General features: G+C 36.3%; 1 protein-coding gene and 1 long non-coding RNA gene across 2 annotated transcripts in view; one reads left to right on the forward strand and one right to left on the reverse strand.

Annotated features, from left to right (window-relative positions):
• DMXL2 (Dmx like 2) overlaps positions 1-19,903 on the reverse strand; it is a 46,685-nt gene that overhangs the window by 24,837 nt on the left and 1,945 nt on the right. The window contains 15 exon segments of the mRNA XM_040077016.2: positions 399-518; positions 1,271-1,388; positions 2,743-2,832; positions 3,898-4,019; positions 5,565-6,261; positions 6,435-6,712; positions 6,830-7,063; positions 7,246-7,420; positions 8,316-8,499; positions 8,819-8,997; positions 9,731-9,797; positions 10,175-10,328; positions 10,956-11,034; positions 11,720-11,791; positions 13,539-13,664. Coding sequence (XP_039932950.1) covers positions 399-518; positions 1,271-1,388; positions 2,743-2,832; positions 3,898-4,019; positions 5,565-6,261; positions 6,435-6,712; positions 6,830-7,063; positions 7,246-7,420; positions 8,316-8,499; positions 8,819-8,997; positions 9,731-9,797; positions 10,175-10,328; positions 10,956-11,034; positions 11,720-11,791; positions 13,539-13,664 — 2,695 coding nt within the window.
• Positions 8,348-11,638, forward strand: LOC120758593 (uncharacterized). Its single transcript, XR_005702946.1, has 4 exons — positions 8,348-8,472; positions 9,739-9,826; positions 10,267-10,372; positions 11,439-11,638. It is a non-coding gene; the product is annotated as an uncharacterized LOC120758593 (long non-coding RNA).

A 19,903-nucleotide genomic window follows, 5' to 3' on the forward strand; every position in this document is an offset into this window, starting at 1 on the left:
TAATCAAATTTATTTGTTTTTACAAGAGCTCAAGTTGCACACAAAATTATATGATGTGTGCAGGCTGTATCAGTTTCATTGTGTGCGGTGACTATTCATTTAAGACATCTACATTTGAAATACTGATAGTTTGAAATAAAGAAGCCACTGCTGAAGTACATTACTCACCCTCATCAACACATTTTTATACTGTTATTGGTATAGATTGCAACCAATGTCTGCAAGGAATTTTACTGCTTCTATTACAATGATATATTATTCTGAAGATTCTTATTTTTTAGGCTTCTGCTTGGCAAAGGTAACACAATTTATTTTATAATAAACCAACAAAGTTTGTTTTATCTTAAGTAATATGACAGAAATGTCTCTCTCTAAGAAAATTACAATCACTCACTCACCTAAACAGGCTTGCACAGATTTGAGATGAAGATGCCACATTTGAAGAACAGAACAGCCACTACTGTCTTTTTCAATTACTACCAGGTAGAACTTCTCTGAGAAAGGTGGTGGACGATACCCTGTAATTTACATATTTTACATATAATATATAAACATATATATTCATATAGGGTCATGAAATTTCTATTTAACCCAAATAATTCTTCCATAGCAAAAGATTCTCTAAAAACTATTGACAATAAACTCCCCATTTTCATCTTTGAAATAAATTGTTAGATTATAAAACAAAATATTGAAACAGTACCAGTAGTAGCATGCTTTAATTGACATTTTGATTGCTCATGACAACAGAAGAATTACAAAATAGATGCTGACTTATAGACAATCTGAGTATTAATGGCAAATCTAATTTATTAGATATTTGCCTTCCCATTCAGTTTGAACTATTTTGCTGGATTATAAAGACTCTTCTACCTGCCTGCTTTCTTCCTTTTCCTTTTGAAGTCTAGTACCAAACTCCTCAATGACTTGCCACTGTATTAACTTGAAAGCCAGATATATTGACATCATCACACACAACCATCTATTGATGCAGAAAATGTGCTTCTGTTCTGTTCACATTTTTATATACAGTGCAAGCACTTCTAAAAATGTCCTTTTTCAGGTAAGTTGTTTCACTCTAAGCAATTAGAATGTCTCTGTTTAACACCATTTAGCAAAAATTCATATGAGCAATGCATAACAGCCATTTCACTGAATTTTACAGGTTCTCATTTAAAAGTAAATTACCACATGCCAGCTAGATTTTAGTATCCTTGAAGAACATTTTTTGGAACCAATTTATTCACATTAGTTATAGTTTATGCTATACCTTGTGATGGCTGGAAAAATATCTCAGTTTCCTTCCCTTCCACATCTTCCTTATGTGGTTTGTATCCCAAAATGAAGTCTTCTTGGAAGACATGAAGCAATTGTGTGTTTGAGCCACACTGAAACATTGAGCAATTGTTATGCTTCCAGAATAGTACAGCAAAATTTGGTGTTAATGCAATTATTTCCTCTGTGCAATCTAGCTACCAATGAGGAACACTTTATTTTATAAAGTTCAAAATTATCATCAGAGAACCCAAATATTTTTCTTTCATATTAAGAACAGCATGTTCTGGAACTCATCATTTGTATATTGAAATAATTTCACTGAGGTCTGCCAGGAAAGACAAATTCTGTAATAACACGTTTACTACAGTTATTGACAGATTAATTAGTATCTGATTAATTTTTATTTCTTTGGTCTTGAATAAATAACAGTGGCAAAAAGTCTCAGACTTTTATCCCACTTCAGCAGGAAGACATGTCTGCAGCGAATTGCTTGGGAAATCTTAAAAAGGGAACAAATTGCAGATTTTCCTTCTCAGATATCTTAACATCTGTCTTTTCTGACAGCAACATATTTCTTTGCAGTAACTCTACCTTGCTACAGAGCAGGCTGCTCATGGTGAAATCCTTCCCTGCTGGTAAGGAAAAAATACATCCCCAAAATACAGTGATGGCAAAGTTATGCTGCAAAACACCTTTTTTCTTCCAGAGAAACAAGATGGTATTCCCTATACTCATTTATAAAAATTCTAGGAAAATGTTTTGTAAATATGAACCTAAATTTGACGTTTCTATGCTATTGATACATAAAAGACATCGAAATTTATTGACAATAGAGAACTACTTATTTATCCATGTCAAAACCCCACATTCTAATTTCTAATTAGAATTGGCAAAACTCACTGTTTTTACAGGCTGCTAATAGAAAACAGCACTGAAGCATATATCATCAAAATAACTGAGTAAGAAGATTTAATTATCCTACCTGCTCATTGACTGAGAAGTATAGCTGAGTTAATTAATAAATTCATTTTACAATACAAACACAAAAAGCTTGAAGTCATACCTGGTTATAATTCTTACATTTTGGATAGTTAGATCTAGGTTTTAGGTTTGGGCTTTTGGAAGTTATTTTTGTTTGTTTGGGCTTGGGGGGTTTGTAATTATTTCCTTTAAATTATGCTACCATGGAAACCTTTCTTTATTAAAGTTTTGTTTTCTTCAATAATTACGCTTATAAGATATAACTTTACTCTAAAAATGAACTTCTAGTTCTTGGCAGCTAACAGAAAGTTGGCTTAGTAAAATGCTCAGGGTATCTCAATATTCACAAAAATTCAAGGCAGTCATTGCCACTATAGAGAAATGTCATCTCTTTTACGACTTTTCAACAGATTAAGCTAATTAACAAACAAAGTTATTAAACACCCTTATGTGATACCCTTAAAGAGTCAACCATTTATTTACTTTGTTAGTTATTGCATCGAGCTCAATGATACATCCTGGTCGAGCAGTAGATTGTTGGCTCACAATATTAAACACCTCCCCAATAAGTTTCTGCAACAGAGAAAAATGAGTAGAATTAGAATATTTTTCTTTTGGACAGAATAAAATTGCAGTTGCTTATGATAAACTGATGCTTCAATTTTTCTTGTTGGCACAAACCGTAACAGAGTTCTTGCAGTTGTCACTTTCACACTCATGAATAATGTGTTTATCAAAGCATGTGCACCGTTGTGAGTCAGTAGCTCTTCATGGGGATAAACACCAGTTTTTATGGAAGCTAAATATTGCTAATTTAAAGATTTATCCTTGCATAACACCACATAATGTATCTGTGCAATGAGAAACAATATGCCATTTCATTTCTTTTTCAAGCTGCGGGTTTTGTTACGAGATGTAGAAAACACCATCAGTACAGCTTATATATAAGCTGAAAGCTCTATTGATTTTTGCTGGAATGTTCACAGTCATTGCTCCTAGAACAGATTCTTCAGACTGATCTGAATATTGACAGGCCCTGTCTTGCAGGATGGTATATAAATTAACAGAAATATGGGAAAAAAAAAAAAGATGTGTTCCTTCATACAATAACAGTACAAGGTCAGGCTTTACTTTTCCTAAAGTCACAGAAATGGAAGATAAAAAGAATGAAAAAAATTGGTTGTTGGAAAAAAAGAAAGCTAATATGACCCTTAGCTGATTCCCTTCTATCCCACTATCTCTGCCCTTCCTCATGTAACTTAGGTGGATACACCTCAGTCTTGCTCCTCTGTTTTCACCTTCCCTCTTGCTCTTGACTCCCCTTATCTGACAGACAAACTAAGAAATCCTATTTTTCCTTTTTCCACCCGCCACAGGTTGTGGAAACTTGTATGGGAAATTTTGGTTCAATGCAGACACTTTTAGTAGTAATAATTGCATTTTTTTCTGCTAATGCTTACAGACAGCTGCAAAACATGCAACTATGCAAGATGTAATGGGTAAGATCCTATACGTGGAATGGCAAAAAAAATCACACAGAACTAAAGGAAGACAAACCACTGGAAGGTGGAGAAAAAGTGAGTTATGTTAATTGTATTTTAACAGTTTCAAACCAAACCATTGCTACATAAAACTTACAGATGATTCAGGGTCAGATAATTCATCCAGAAGTTTTCGTGCATCTACAACAGCTTGATAGAGCCTCAGGTTTTTTCCATCTGATGCAACAAAGCAAGCACTAGCAGAGTTGCAATAGGTACCTGATAGAAGGCACAAAAAATTCATGAAGAAAACAATGGCAGTCAAAGGCATCAGGTAGTCTTATTACAATCCTCAGTATATGAACATGCTTCAAGCAGAATTTTCAAAAAGCATTGAAGTAAAAAGCCTAAGCAATTGTGTGCATTAATACACCATCATTTGAACTTTGAAATAATTCCCTTTCTGTTCATGAATGTTAGTGGAACTCCTGAAAAAGGTTCAATAATCTAAGCTGAACCCATGTGTGTTTACAAATGCTATTCACACAAGTCCCAGTCTGTTGCACACCTAAGGGAACGCTGCCACTCCTTTCTCTGGTGATGTTTGATTCACTGTCACCTCCAGGGCATTGCTTGGAAGAGCCATCTCCAGATTCCCAAGGTTGTCACAGATGATTCAGGGTAGGAGTCTAAGGGGAAATTATTCAGCAATTTCTTCCTTGTTTACTGACTTTAGGCTCTTTGCATATAATGAACCTCTATGAATATTCCCTTCTGCCCTGCAGTTGTAAGTGCAGATATAAAAGTGGAGGGAGAAATAGATCTGTCCACGATTCTGAATATGAAAATTCGTAAGAGTGTCTTTTTTTTGCTTCTCAACGGTACATACAACAGGCTAAACACGAGATGCTCTTTTCTGATGTATGCTTTCCTCTAAACTACAAGAATGCAGCTCATTATTTGTATTTAGAACACTTTGTGGGATACAGACAGCTCAGAATGTTACTATGTAAGCAGAGAAAATTATTCTGTTTTATTTTAAATCAAATATATTATGTATTTATAACCTGGCATTAGTATAAAATTTAATGTTACACCCACAGCACAAATGGCTTTTAGTACTGCACACAAAGATGACAACTACTACAATAAAAGCATCTTTGTGATAATTAGAAAATAAGTATCTGTGGCTGGATAGAGTAATATTTGTATAAGTAGCTTTCTTAATTGCAATGGACAGCCCTAAAATTAAAAACAAAATCTGAAAAATTGGCCAAGTGCATCACACATCAGATGTTGTACAGTCTGACCTCTGAAAAAGTGTTGTCTGCAGTTCTGTAAAGTTAATGTCTATTTATTTATAAATATCCTGGGGTCCAACCAGGCTTTTGTAATCTTCTGGTGATCTGAAGAATTTCAGTATTGTTCCAGTACCTCCTAAGTAGTTTTTAGGCAGCATGTTAAAGGAATTTGATAATTTTGATTTTGGCTGGAAATCTTCCCCAATAATTCTGATGTTCAGGTGGTCCAAATACCAGTTCTGTTCAACCCATCTTGTTCTCTGTGGGAGCAAGGAGTGCTTACTCACACAAAGGAGTTCCTGAGTGTCTGATCAACAGGGACTGCAGATACACTCAGACCACAGCAAGTGTTTTGCAGTAGCTAAGCCACAAATGAAGTAAAAATGCTTAATTTGCTTAGTAAAAGGAAATTTTTGAAAAGTTAATGTAAATATGTTCCAAATAAAACAGTAATCCATTTTGACAAATTAATTCTACAACTCACAGTGTTATCTCTGTATGGAAGCACACCAGGTATACTCACCAAGGCAGTAGCTGGGAATTAGTGTTGGAAGCCAGGCTACATTAGAGAAAGCAGAGGTGTGAAGAGAGTTAATTCGAGCCAACTCAGACACTCCTCCAGTGTAGGATAAAGGTCCTATGGGGTCTACTCGCCACAGAATCAGCTCACTATAGATTGCATTTGGGTCATGGAATGTACGGGTTGCTGCATTTTTAAGTTGCTGCTTAGAAGAACCTCTCTTATGTTTGATAGGATCCATCATCCTGTTTATCCTGTCGGAGTCCCAGGAAGCGTCTGACTCGGGAGTTAACAGAGCGTTGTGGTGAGAAGACGTCAGCAGCAATGGTAAAACAGAATGGCAGGCCAGATCATTGAGGTGAAAGCGGTGCCCACAGTACCTAAACTTATGGGATACAGTTAGCACAGTAGTGAAAGCTGATTTATCAGCAAAAGTAACTGCCCACTGGTTTAGAGAGCCATCTATATGCTTGGAAATCATCATTACCACAGGAGAAATTATATTCACATTTGCACTGTCCTGGGCAAACCTTGGTCGTTTATTTGATAGAGTATTATCTGAAAAGTCCATTGTTTTCTGCTGGGCAGCCCTGCTGCTGTCTTTTACAAAGACAGGGCAGGCGTACATCATAATATTTTTGCTAAGGGAGCTAGCATCTCCAGATGGAAATGCAACAGGAATCCTAGAAGAAAATGAAACCTAAAAAAAAAAAAGAAAAAAATTAGAATATATTAACTCAGCTTCAGCCTGAATAAATGCTAGCTGTTTTACAGGAAGTACTTAAAATGAAATTCCTACTGATGCTCAGCTCTAAAGCAAAGAACAAAGTTTATTAACATAAAAATAACAAAACCATTCCAAATATACCATACCTGAACTTGTCGAAAGATGCCTGGAGTGTATTCATCTAAATACTTCACGTGCCACACCAGAAAGGTACCATCAACAGGATGGATAGTAAAAAGCATATCTGGATTCCTGTTCCACTCTGTTAGGAGCAAGTCGATTTTCCGGTCCAACAAAACAGTCGGAAGAGGCAGGCGTGGGCCCGCTAGCAAAGATGTTTTGGGGCTTCCCTCTCTTTCTCCATCTTCATGTTCTGAAGAGCCTGTACCAGTCCCTGTCTCTGATTCTCTGTCTATAGACAAATCTGCAACAGAAATGTGCCATTTTAGGTAAAGATTTCCCTATCAGTTTTCATTCAAAACACAGTATTTTTTTAATCTGCTAGTAGTACTAGCTGATCAGAACTAACCAGATTACTAACCATGATCTAACTTCATACGTAAGCCTTTCTCTTTTTCTTCTGTTTCTTCCTCCTCTTCAGCTTCAATATCAAAATCTTGTTCTAGTTGTTGTTCCGAAATTTGTCTTAGATGCTGCATGAATACTTCAATAGAGGATGTAAAATGAAATTCTTTATTATTCAGCCAGTGGACAACAAAGCCTCCACTTCCTTCATCTATATTAAAAGCGGTTCCAGCCAACACCGAAGGAATATCTGTGGACATTTTTAAACAAATAAAAAACTATGTATTAAAAAACTCTATGCCAAGTAACAGACTTCCTCCAAGTTCCCTCTATTTGATTAGGCAAAGCAAAGAATGTACATCTCAACTCCCTTTATTTTTTTTCATGTCATGCAAATACATTATTGCAGTCTAATAAATGGTTGTATTTCACCTGTATTAGGGTTGATGCTTGCTGCTATGTGGAAGTGACCAAGTGCATTTGCTTGATGGGAAATGTGACGCTGAACTTCATGAGTGCCCTGCTGATCTGGCAGTACATCCGTGTGGGTAACAAGAACTGAAGACCTCCTTTGTCCTTTTCTCATATTTTTCAAATGATGAATTGTCTGTTGCAGTTATAAAAAATAAAGTAATAAATACCAAAAACACTGTAAGGTAAAAAGTTACACTTATATAATGCCTACAGCTTCTTTCTACCAAAGAAATGAAGACTAATTTCAAAACAATTATTTTAAATAGGTTTCAAGATAGACAAGTAGCACTTAGGTACATCAGATCTACCCAAAATTAAGCTCTTCTAATAGCCTTCTAAAAGTTCCTTTACTATCTACTCAACAATACCACAAAAATACACAGCATTTTGCACAACATTAACGAATGAGATTAAAACATTCTAAAAGCAGCAACTTTTGCAATATAATTTTATAACAAATTATTTTTGTATGACTGAAAATTTCTGAGAGCATGTAAGGCGCACAACTGATTTGACAGCCCTAAGTGTAATTGGTCTCAAGCTCCCTATTTATTGATGGCCATGGCATTTAAGAAGTAAAAACTTGGTCTGATTGTAATAGTTTACAAGTGAGTGGTGGGGTGTTTTTGTCTTCGTATCTTTCCTTGGTTTTATATTGATAGTGTAGAGCTTGAGGATAATGCACCACCACTTTGTCATCTAGCAGATTATCTTTATTAATCACTCTTGAGTATTTATATGTTTCTTCTGTGTACAGGAAGGATCAACTATGCAGACAGTAATTAGGAGACTGACCAATCGCACAACTAAACAGCAGAACAGATGTTCCCTGCTCTTTTATCTCTCACGCATCCCACACAGCTGAATTGAAACATTCTCACATAGGTATTTTTGGCTGCAGATGATCTTTGGCATGCACTTTCTCATGGGAAAAAGGTGCTTGTTAAGGTTGACCAGGAGCAGCTGCTTCTACGGATAGGTTTTCTCTTACTGTAAACTTAACAGACTTGCTCAGTATTTACATGTACCTCCAGTGCATGTTGTATAGTGTCCTTTTGCTTTCCAGACTGAGAGATGGTGCTGCTGATGCTGGAAGTGGTGGTTTCACAGATCTGCTCCCCCAGGAGAGTATCTTCAGGTAACAGCGTCTCTGCCCACAGTCGACAGATGCCATCCAGGCAGGACGTGAGTAACACATTACAGACCAACCCCCTGATGACAGAGACAGCAAAATTACTGCCTGGGTAACTTGATCAGCTACAGAGACACAGCAGAAATCAGGAGAGTGCAAAAGAATTTAGTAGTTACTGTTTTATCAAAATTTCTGCTTCTCCCCTCACTGAAGGTTAACATGACTATCGTTATTAAACTTGGTGATACAGAAGTTTATGGGAAGATGTTGGTATGCTGTGTTACTTGAAAGTATAAGAAGAGAAATCTCATGCTCTTGATGGCAAAACATTAAGCAGAATGTTAAAAAAACACATGATCAAAGGCTTGCTTGCTTTTTGAAAAAAGGCAGCTTTCAAACCTGGGCATGTATTTGCTGATGTTCCGCCAGGAAAACCCTGTCACTGCTCGGGGATGTGCCAAATAAACAAAGGAAAACTGCACATCTTCTGAGCATTTTTTCTTTTCTTCATTCTCTTGGGGCAGGAGGGATGACTTCCAACCAGTCATAGGATACCAAACCTTTAAGAGGCAGTCATCCTAGGTAAAACAATAAAAACCCAGGGGGTTAGGTAGCTGTAATTAAAAATTTAACAAAAAAAATGAAGTAATAAGAAAACTGCTGTTCTGGTATTGGTCATGAAAACTTGGCTCAAAACTAAAATTCATCTCACTGTTTAACTAACAGTAAGTGCAAGCCAACAATGCTTACCTATTGAGACTTGTAAACCAAAAAGAATCATTCAAATGAGAGTGTGACATTAAAGAGATTTATTAATTGAAAACTTAGCTTGAATAGTGATTTGACAAAAAGTGTTGCAAACTGAAATAAAATTGATAACTGAACCTGAAATTCACTAAATAAAAACCTCTAATTTATCCAGACATGTACATATTATACCAGTTTAAATGTGTATTTGTTGTATCATAAAGATCTCATTACTTTCAACAGAAGAAGGAAAAATTGTTTATGTATATCTGAAAATTCACCTAAATATACTTCATTCAAAAAACAAATATATATATATATAACACATACAAATATACAAGCCTGTTTTACAGTCATTCATGTATTCAGTAAGAGTATACAGATAAATCCAATTTCTTGTTGCTGAAATCCACGGTATTACACAAAAATACAGCATTACACGAAATAATAATTTACCTTAAAAGACTACAATAGAATGTATGGTCCAGCACTATTCACATTACTTACTTTTGTCAAACAAATGAAAAATATTGCAAAAACTCAATTATTCTTTTTTGCCCTTACCTTCCCAGCTGTTGCAAAATATTCACCATCAGGAGACCATGACATCAAATGTACTGATGTTGCAGTCCTACAGAACACAAAGGCAAGTTAAGTAAGGTCTGTTTATTCTAAAATACTATTCCATCGGTATTCAGTTGATTCAGTGTTAATGTTCATTATTTAAATTTAATATTAATTAAAGTAAAAAATTAGATAAGGTATTTAATAGTTGTTTCTTTAAGCATACTTTTTGAATAGCAGGAGTATAACAGTATTTTCATGCTTTATTGAAAAGACAGCTCAAAAAATTGGTTTAAGTACAGCAAGCCTAGTTAGATCCAACAGGAGTGAAGATTTTTTACTTGAAATAACTTATATTGTTTGAATTTTTGGGTCTTTTAAAACACATATTAAAATATAGGTGAAGTAGCATTGCAATTTGTCTTAAAACAAAAATTATCTCACTTGCACTGCCAGACACATTTCCAGTCATTTAGGACTGGGAGAACTTTATCATCCTTGATCTGATTGTTGGCATCATCTTCATCTTCCTCTAGAATGTCATCAGATGGAGGGGCCCACAATTGCAAAAAGTCTGTTGCTGTCAATAACCTGTTACCTGAAAGGGAGTGATACCAAAGCTGTGGAACCACGATGATGAAGGTATGTTGAAAGATTAAGCCTCCCATCATATTTTGTTGTGAATTACCCAGAACAGGTTGAAAGCTAAACTTTAGTCCATTTTAAATATGATAAGGTATTCCATCATCTCACCCAGCTGGTTTTATCAAAACATTTTGAATTCGTAGTATCTTTTAAGTAAGAACACCAAGGGGTTTTTTGAATAATAGAATTATATTTACTAATAAATGTTGCAGATGCTTAATAGCTATTCAGATCTCAAATAAATACACATCTAGATACCTTATAAAGATCCATGTCTAGGTACATTGTTGACTTTAATTGTGCAAAAATTCTATTAAAATAATTATTAGTGATAATTTAAGTCAGTTAACAACCTAACACTGTGATTCCCAAATTAAGATCTTACATAAGAGACTGAAACACTTGGCACAGCATCTTAGCAAATGTTAACTGTAGCCTCACATTTTATGCAACACTGCCTGAGAAGAGGTAATTTAAAATCTGCATATTCAAGCTCTCATTTTATTACATTAAAAATATTTTGTGTTCAAGTCTTTCTAACTACAAATGTTGGCCAGATACTTCACAAATGATGCATTACCTTGAGGATCCCAGGCCAAGTTGTAAGTCATAGAACTGAGGAAGAATTGCCCAGTTTTTAGCCACTGACACTTCAGCTGCTGTAGTATAAAAATAGTCAAGGATTAATTCTCACATCAACAGCAAAAAATAAAGATACTGATATTTCTTTCTATATGAAATTGCTATTAAGCCTGTTGTAAAATTATTCACTGGTAGATTGCTAAATGTAATTTTTATATGCTTTAAATTGTTTTGTAAAATGGAAATGCATCCAAAGGTGCTCTGCAAACCAGATCTGGACCTGTCCCACATACAAACAGATCTGCAGATTATTTTGAATTACTGTGACCATAGATTTACAGGAACATAAGGGACGACAGTATAGATGCCACAAAGATTTTGTGAAACCTGCTGGAGAACATCCTCAGTGCTCGAGCGCCAGCCATGGCTGTGCTGTTAAAACAAGTCTGGGTGCACTAAACAAGTCTGTGTTGTATTTCAGTACTGCCCCTCTGACAACCTCTTCAAATAAGAAATACCAGCTTGTCACCGTGTCATTCTAGTATGAGACTCAAGAACAAGATGTTGGGAACTCAGGAGAAGAGTAGTCCACAGTTCAATCCATTCAGTGGAAGAGTCTACCCACCCAGTTTCATTATGAATGGTGGAAACTGTCCATTATTCTGTTATGTGCTGACACAATATAATAAAAATAACTGGCAGACAGACTTCTGCCTCTTCTAAGAGCCTAAATAGAATTAAAATGATGAAATACATACTTACGCAATTTCTTTTATGGGAATTTATACCAAGCGGTTCAAAAATGCAAACAGCATTTCCATATGACGCTGCAATCTGGGGAAAGAAAAGAAAAAATAAAAGCTGTAGACTCAAAATGTAAAGTTAAGAGGCAAGTGGAGTAAGTGCCCCTTAGTATTCCAAAATACCTAAAGAATTTCCAGTACCTCTTCTATGTGCCAGGGTACTTGAAAAGTGAAATTAATACAAATGTAATTTACTGTGTTATGGGTATATTTTCTTAAGGCAATTGAGAAAAACACACTCCTGAAGAAGCCCACCTTTCAGACTTTAACTCTAAACAGGGCAGACATCTCGTTCAGTGGCACAAACATAGTCAGATGTGGTATATTATTCCAGGGCGACTACTCTTAATGCATAAGAGAAAGCTGATGCCTTCACTGCTTCTGCTCATGGTCAGTGTACTTCACAGCTAACTAATGCATTAATTATTAGTGTCTGTGTCCCTAGATTCCATTTTGTATCACTCAATCACTAAGAAGCAGAAAGAAATGCAATTCTACTTTTAACATTCAAATACATTTTGAGAGGACATAAATGGTAAATAGAAAAACTGAAGTACATATGCCTCTGAACCCCTCAGTTTCTTTTACCCACTTATTTCACAGAAATCTCTAAATACAAAATAGTATTTCTTAGGTATTTATCTGGGTCTGTTCCTAATACTCATATCCTTTAAGTACTTTTAACCGTCTTTAAAATCCCTTTTTATTCTTTAAAAGATTTTTAAAAGAACAACTGTTTTAGTCCTTCCCATCGAGGATCTGTTTTCCTCAAAACAGAAATGATGCAAAAGTTTCACGACATTTATTATGAAATATTATTTCTTCCTTAGGGGGAGGGGAGAGAAGGTTGCAACAACAGAGTCCAAAGTAAAGAACAGACTGTGAGTTCAGAGTCCAGAATGCAGAACCACCCAGGGGTTTGTGGTGGTCTTGTAGGGACCATCTCTGAAGTTGGAATCTCTCTCCCACTGTTACTGCACTGCTAAAGTTCAAGGGCTCTGCCAGCTAAATCTGCCCAAATCCTAACTAGGGCTTCCTCAATACTGGCACCAATTTTTTACCCAGCTAATTCCAGTTAGCAGTGGCAACTGATAAACAATATTTTCTCAGTGCACTACTGGAACGTCTAGATTTTTTTTTGTTTCCTCTCCTCTTTCTAACCTGTCTCTCAAGCATTGTTTAGGGAATAAAAATGAAACCACATAGCAAATCAAGGGGCCGTGGGGTTATGACAGCTCATAGTGTAGGACTTCTAAACATACTAAACGTGCTGAAACCTTTCTAAAAGGTAAGTATTTCAAATTCATTACTTTGCAGGACACACAGACACATGCATGTATGTGTATACATATCTATAGATAAACGATTTATCCACTTTAGATGGAAGCACACAAAAGGGACACAGTAACCCTTATTTCAGTACCATTCCAGTTCTGACACTGTACTGTAACTAATGCATCTGTTCACATTTTGTGATACCTCTTACTGCAGAACTGGGAAAGGGAAAAAACCCCCTTTGTTACAAGGTGTCACAGTGTCCCAGAGCACAATGCAACACAAGGCGTCTCCGGCTTCCCCTATCCTTTTCCCAAATTACTAATAAATTGAAAGAATAAGACTAACAAAGGGGTTACTCAGAAAGCCCCAGTTCAGTAAACTCTGATCTTTGTTGTGAAATTAATTATTTCACTCCCTTAATGTATTATGTTGCCATTTAATTATTCAATTTAGAGTTCACAAATTTTAAAAATTCCAAACAGATTTGCTTAAGTCCTTACCCTGCCTTGCCGCTGGGAGCACTCCACGCAACTGACCTGGATGTTTCCATGTTTAGCACCGGGAATAATCTGCACACATTCAAAGTCATTTGCCAGAATAACAATGTCACAACCAGAGCCATATGCCTGAAATAATTTTTAAAAGAAATAAAATTAAATGTTTATTTTAAAAGCTAATTGAACACTTGTTACTGGACTGATTTTTTTGGAAGCTGTGAATATCCCAGTTAAACAGGTAATTACAATGTAGCAGATTTGTTTCTCACTAATTCAATGAGCAACATGTAGAAACAAAGTAGCAAAGGAGACAATACGGGAAGAGTTATTGAAACAACGGAAACAGTAAAAAAACAACCAAACCCCCAAACTTAAGCGGAGAACTTGTGCTCTCTGCTTACTTTTTTGTTTGTTTGTTTTCAGGATTAGTCAATTTTTTCCTACCCTCCAATTCCTGTTGCCTCTTAGAGCAAGGCAGTCAAGCCAGGAGCATTTCTTAATGAATCTGCATGTATGTTTCTTCAACAGGTGTGTGTTGTACCCCCCTGTCTGCCTTTTAAATTATTTTTTTATATCAAGATTGTTAAGGGATTCTTTTCTATAAGAATGTAATTTCTGGGCGTTTCTGAGTTATAAGAAGTGCACATTACTATAAGACTGTAAAACAACAAGGATTTCTTTTGGATATACTGTTGTGCAATACACTTTGTATTCTAAAGAATTTGTTTACATAGTAGCTATAGAACAGTGATAGCCCGCAGCACTTTTTATTGGCAGGATAAATATATACCTCTCTGCCAACCTTTCACCTGTTCTAAAAAGTTTAATTACTCCAGATTATCTGTCCCACTGAGCTCCCACATTCAGGCACAGAAATCTCTCCCTAGGGTCAACCTCCACTAAGCCTTTTACAGCAACCATTTAGAGCTCGAAGTCTCTTTCCTTAAAGTCAGTTTTCCACTGATTCCAATACAGTAGGCAGAAATTCTCTAACAGCTGAGTTAGGCAGAGGGTGCAAGTCCTCCACAGTGAATTTCAGATGGTACAAAATTACTCATCTTTAACTTGTCCACCGAATTTTTCACAATAATTTCCAAAATACTGAGTCAGATCTTGCCCTCTCCTTTGAGATCAATCAGTGGAAAGGCTACTTTACTGTAAATATATGAGAGTTTTATTTGTATTGATTTACACAACCAGTGCCTCTTGGTGGTCGCACTAAGATAATGGTGCAAGACAACCACTGGAATCAGAACAGACAGTTTAGGTCTCATGACTTTCTATGTCTACTTCTAATTCTCCTGGGAAGGAGCAACAAGTGAGAAGGGTTGGGGGAAAAAAAGAAAAGAAAAAAAAAATTTAAAAAAGAGCTTAGTTTAGTGAAAGTACGTCACTGCATGGAACAGAAAGGAAGAGCAATGCAAGCAGTAAAGCAGAAACTCAGTCCCCAGAAATTAACACGCCATACAACTGCACACACAAAAATGAAAATTGCAGATAAGACAGATTGTCTAAAAGATTTCCAAGGTCATCTCACAAAAATAGAGTGACACAGTGTTGTCTGAGACATAATAACCCACACTGCTGTTCTGGGAAGCTCTGAGGAACTGATACTGGAGTGATTCACAAGGTAAGCAAGATTGCTGGAAGGTTGTTGGAGGGAGATTATCTGTGTAACAGAATATCCCAGCTCCTTGATGACTAGGCTATGTGATTATTAGACCCAGTCTGGAAGGGAGTAAGTTATTATTAAAATTGAATAGGATTATTTCCAGAATGTAAGAGAATGAAAAATGAGATTCTGAAATAAGTTCTGGCATTGAATAGAAAGTCCTTTTGTTTTGTTGCTTTCCTATTTTTATAGTGGGATTCTTTACAAAACAAGCTTCACCAGTGGTATTGAATGCTGGACAAAACAGTATAGGCTCCTTAGTAGGGAGGAAGAAGAATGTGACCATGATCTGAATGCCCAGAAGTAGACAGGAAAATAAAAGCACATCCTCTTGTTCCAATAATTTATTCAGAATTCTAATATTCACAAGAAAATGATTCTTCAAAGGGTGAGCATTAAAACAGAAAAGACAACGGTCTTCCTATAACTACTAATACAGACCTACTAAAAGATGTGATTTAAATTATCAGAATAAAAAGAGGTGCTGATCCACTTAAAATAAGGACTTAAATCCTTCAACTCCCCTACTCACTATCAGTACTCATAACTGAGTTGCAAATTTCAAACATTATATGTGACTTATCACTAGTTGCAAGTTTATCAGCAAGAGACATGTATATGTGTCTAAGAAATTATAAAAGGAAAAGACTATCACCTTCATCTCCTTATGCTTCTTAAACATGCCCATTTGTATGTGTGTGTACAGCTCATAATGCATGAAACAGAAAGCATTTTATACTTAGCTATGTCTGTTTATTCTGTAAAGCAAAAGGATTTAGTCTCCTTCTCTTTAAACATTTTAGTTTTTCATCTCTTCTGTCCCCTACCCACACTTATTCCACCAACAAAGCATTAAATTTCCAGCTAATTATACTATTTAGCTTATTTTTACAATGTCAAGTAGAAAGGTGGTTCTGATTTAAAAGTGTGGTTTACAGTAGATTTTTTTTTCTTGAAAAATTCATCAAGGTACAGAGATGTCTTCGTGAAATCTTATTACTGTCGCTTGTAGCCATCCTAGTCTTTGCCTGTGTTTACTGCTGCACCAACAAGTGACTCAGCAAGCGAGTGTCCTGTGCCAAGAGAGGGGATCCCTCGGTTAGGGGGGCAGGCAGAACCCATTCCCAGCAGCAGGAATGCCAGCCCTCAGCTCCAGGTCATTAGAGCAAGTCCTGCTGTCTCTTGGTCCTGGGGTCATTTTCTGAGTGTAGGTATTCATTCGGAGAATGTGCCTTATTTCTTGAAAGTACATTAAACCTTACAATTATTTTAGGAAGAAAAGTCATTGGAACACACCTTTGAAAAAGGTCCATATAATTTTATGGACTGAAAGATATTTCATGTTATATGCCTAAATACAATTCTTAATTTGATTGCTTTTATGCAGCTTTTCTGATGTCTTCATGACATTAACATGTTTATACTCAAAGAGAACACTTCTTTGTTAAATCCTTTTCTCTTTTGTCCTTAAGCTGGTAATGCAGCAGAAACACCCCACAGTGACAAAGAACAGGGAAGTGTCATAATATTTAACACCAGTAGTTCCTTCTTAAGGATTCAGCTGACAACATCTTCCTGACGTCATTTGTGCCACCACAGGTCTCTCCTGCCAGAGAAACAGTGGCCATAATATTGGTGGTAGCAGACTGACCATCTGCCTGGCCTGATAAAAGGAATGGAAAATTGGTAAGCCATACAGATGGGAAAGATGAGAAATAAGGCACTGAGATATTGTAATGGATGAGAGCAGCACAGAGCTCTTAAATAAACAGAATTATGAGCAGTGACTGAACAAAACAAGCGCAGTAAGAACCACCCACATGGAGTATCTGCCAACCTCCATTTCTAATGTCACTGATAACTTCAAGGAGAAAATTAAATGGAGTTGTGAAACCGCCAGAATGCAAGGATGACTTGCAGGATCCATAAGCAACTAATAAGCTGTAGTTTGCCAATGTCTGCTCTATCTGTCAAGATCTGGGACCACTGAAATGAACAATTACAAAGCTTTAATTGAATGCAGGAGCAGCACACAGAAGTAGGACACTGTGTCCTAGTGTAAGAGTTTATGCTATATTCTCAGTTTTCAGATAATATGAAAGCAGCACGTTTCTGTCTTTTTCAGCTGCTCATCTTTTCCAGTTTGCTTCTGGAACTAAGAGACAAGGAAACAATTATTCCTTCAGATTCTCATCTTGTTTTTTCTTTATACAAATATTTTTCTCTGTATTAAAAAAAAAAAAACCCAAAACCAAAAAACCCAAAAAAGCCCAAACAACCAAATTCTCTTTCTGTAACCTGCAACTCTTTACAAATTTGGCATAAGTGTAATTAAACACAAGTCCTCAAGCTCCTGTGTGTATTATCAGGGATGCAGAGACATTTCAAGATGGTAAATGATGTGGAAGAAACAGAATCAGCCCAGAATGGTATAAAAAAAAATAAATTCATAAACATCTAAAATTACATAAATTAAAAACATCTATTGAAACCTGAAAGTCTGTATTGGGCTTAAAGGACTCCTCTAGTAAAACAACACCCATCTTTAAGTTTCTCGCTATGGATAGTAAACATAAGATGCAGAAATTCCTCCACCTTCCACTTAGTGACGAAGACACCTGAATTCTGAACCGTTTCCAAACTTTAATCAATGGACACAACAGTTACACTTCCTCCCCCTCCTCCTTCCAAGTACTACTAGAATTACACACACTTAATGCAAACTAGCAAAATAACTGAGAGACAACTCCGAACCTACTGCTAGCCCATGGCCTGTAAAACAGGCTTTCCTAAACTGACATTGCAGAAAAATTCACAACTAAACACTATATGCTTAAATATATAGTGATAAAAGAACTCAGTAAGGATTCAGATAGTAAACATCTCTATTCCAGTTTATATACAAAAGGTGCAGAACTTATGTGTAAATAATAATATAAACTGAGAGGGATTTGCAAATAAGTGTTTTAAGAAGGATGAAGTAGTGAAAAAGTAGGAGAATCCCATGCAGCAGAGAGAAACCTTATTCTCAGTTGCTGTATCTTGTGGACATCTGTGTGAATGAAGATTTTTGCTGGTTTCAATGAGGTAAAAAATTTACAGGAGTGTGAGAGACTCATCTGCAACAGCTTCTGAAATTCACCACACGCAGCTCCAGGCCAAGTGCCAGTACTGGCATGAAACGTTAATAAGCTTGTCCTTTTCAAAAATAAAAATATAATACATTAATTTTTTCTCACTTTTATCATTGAAGCTCTTAGATACTCCTAAAATTTGACCTCCTGATTTTTCATTAAGAATGTTTATAGTTTTGTATTTTGTGCAATTAGTGCAGAAGTAAATATTATTTCCTGTTTGTCTGACACTTGAAATTTTTATACTTACAGAATCCAGCCTCTAGGTAAACGACATAGCTATTTTTATCTATTTATTTTTAAACCCAGACTAACCTTAGAAACAGTTATATTCTGTTGTAGCTGCTTAACCAGAACAAAAGCTGAGCAAAATCAGCTGTGGTTTGAAAAATGCATTTTGTTACCTTTAAAAGCTTATTAGCTGCCAGTTAGACTGTGAGGTTCAGATATCTCTTCTGTCAAGGCAGGGTGTGTGCTGTAAGGTCCCTCTGCTTAAAGCTCAACCCTCAACCTTCTGTAAACTCACTTGTGGAACACAATTAGCAATATTTGCTAAAATGAGAACACGAACTAACAGCAAGCTGAAAAGTGCACAGAATTATTCCCAGAACTTCTGTCATTTAGTACTTCAACCCCCTGTCTTTTCCAGGGCTCAGACGAAGGAGGCTGAGCGGACTGTCTGGTACAAGGCAGCATTATGGAGCTATTTTGCTTCTAATCGCTCTTCCAACAGCTTTTCCTGTGTATCACCCGCTGTACCAGACTGCCCACAGCCACAGCATCCACCAGGCATACCACACATCTCTGTGCCTCACCCCTTCCTTGGGAAAGGCTGGACATATGTCAAGATTGCTGCAGGCAGATGTGGGAACTGAGGGAGCAAAGGACCCTGCACATTTCAGAATAAACGTTGACAAAACCTTTGCAGTCAGCCTACAGACACCTGTCTCTATTTCTTTGGATCTCTATAGTTTTGTGGAGTTGCTAATACTGGTTTTACCAGGCAAAGAAAAAAATAGTGGAAGAATTCTTTTCCTTGTCTTATTCTTAGAATAACTAGATGGCTTTTACCAAAGCTTTAAAAAAGTTGAGACAGATTGTGTTATCATCCTACCTCCAGCTACACTGACTTGGAAATTAAAAGCTTACCTTTATCCCCAGCAAGGAGTCATGTAAACAAGCCAAGGACAAACCACAGAAGAAAGGAAGAATGAAGAACCTGAGAATTGCAATGTCCCTAAACAGATTAGAAGAAAATGTGTTTCTTCTCTTGGAATCCTAAAATTTCTGGACTTAGGCATCTAAAGAACATTCATCTTAAGAGGAAGTTTCTTCTCCTACTCCTCCTCAAAAAAAAAGGGAAATAGTTCCAAACTATTAACTAGTGGGTACATATATATATATATATGTACCCAAGCCATTATTCTGCTGTTAAATGGAGTATTTTTAACAGGAGTGATTCATTTCTGCACACAAAAAAGCTGTATTTTCAAGTGCCTGTGATGAATCAGTTGTAGCAATTTTGAACCATTCTCACGGATTTTCAACGCCCAAACATCAAC

The sequence above is a fragment of the Hirundo rustica genome, chromosome 13 (genome assembly GCF_015227805.2).
Source record: "Hirundo rustica isolate bHirRus1 chromosome 13, bHirRus1.pri.v3, whole genome shotgun sequence".
NCBI lineage: Eukaryota > Metazoa > Chordata > Aves > Passeriformes > Hirundinidae > Hirundo > Hirundo rustica.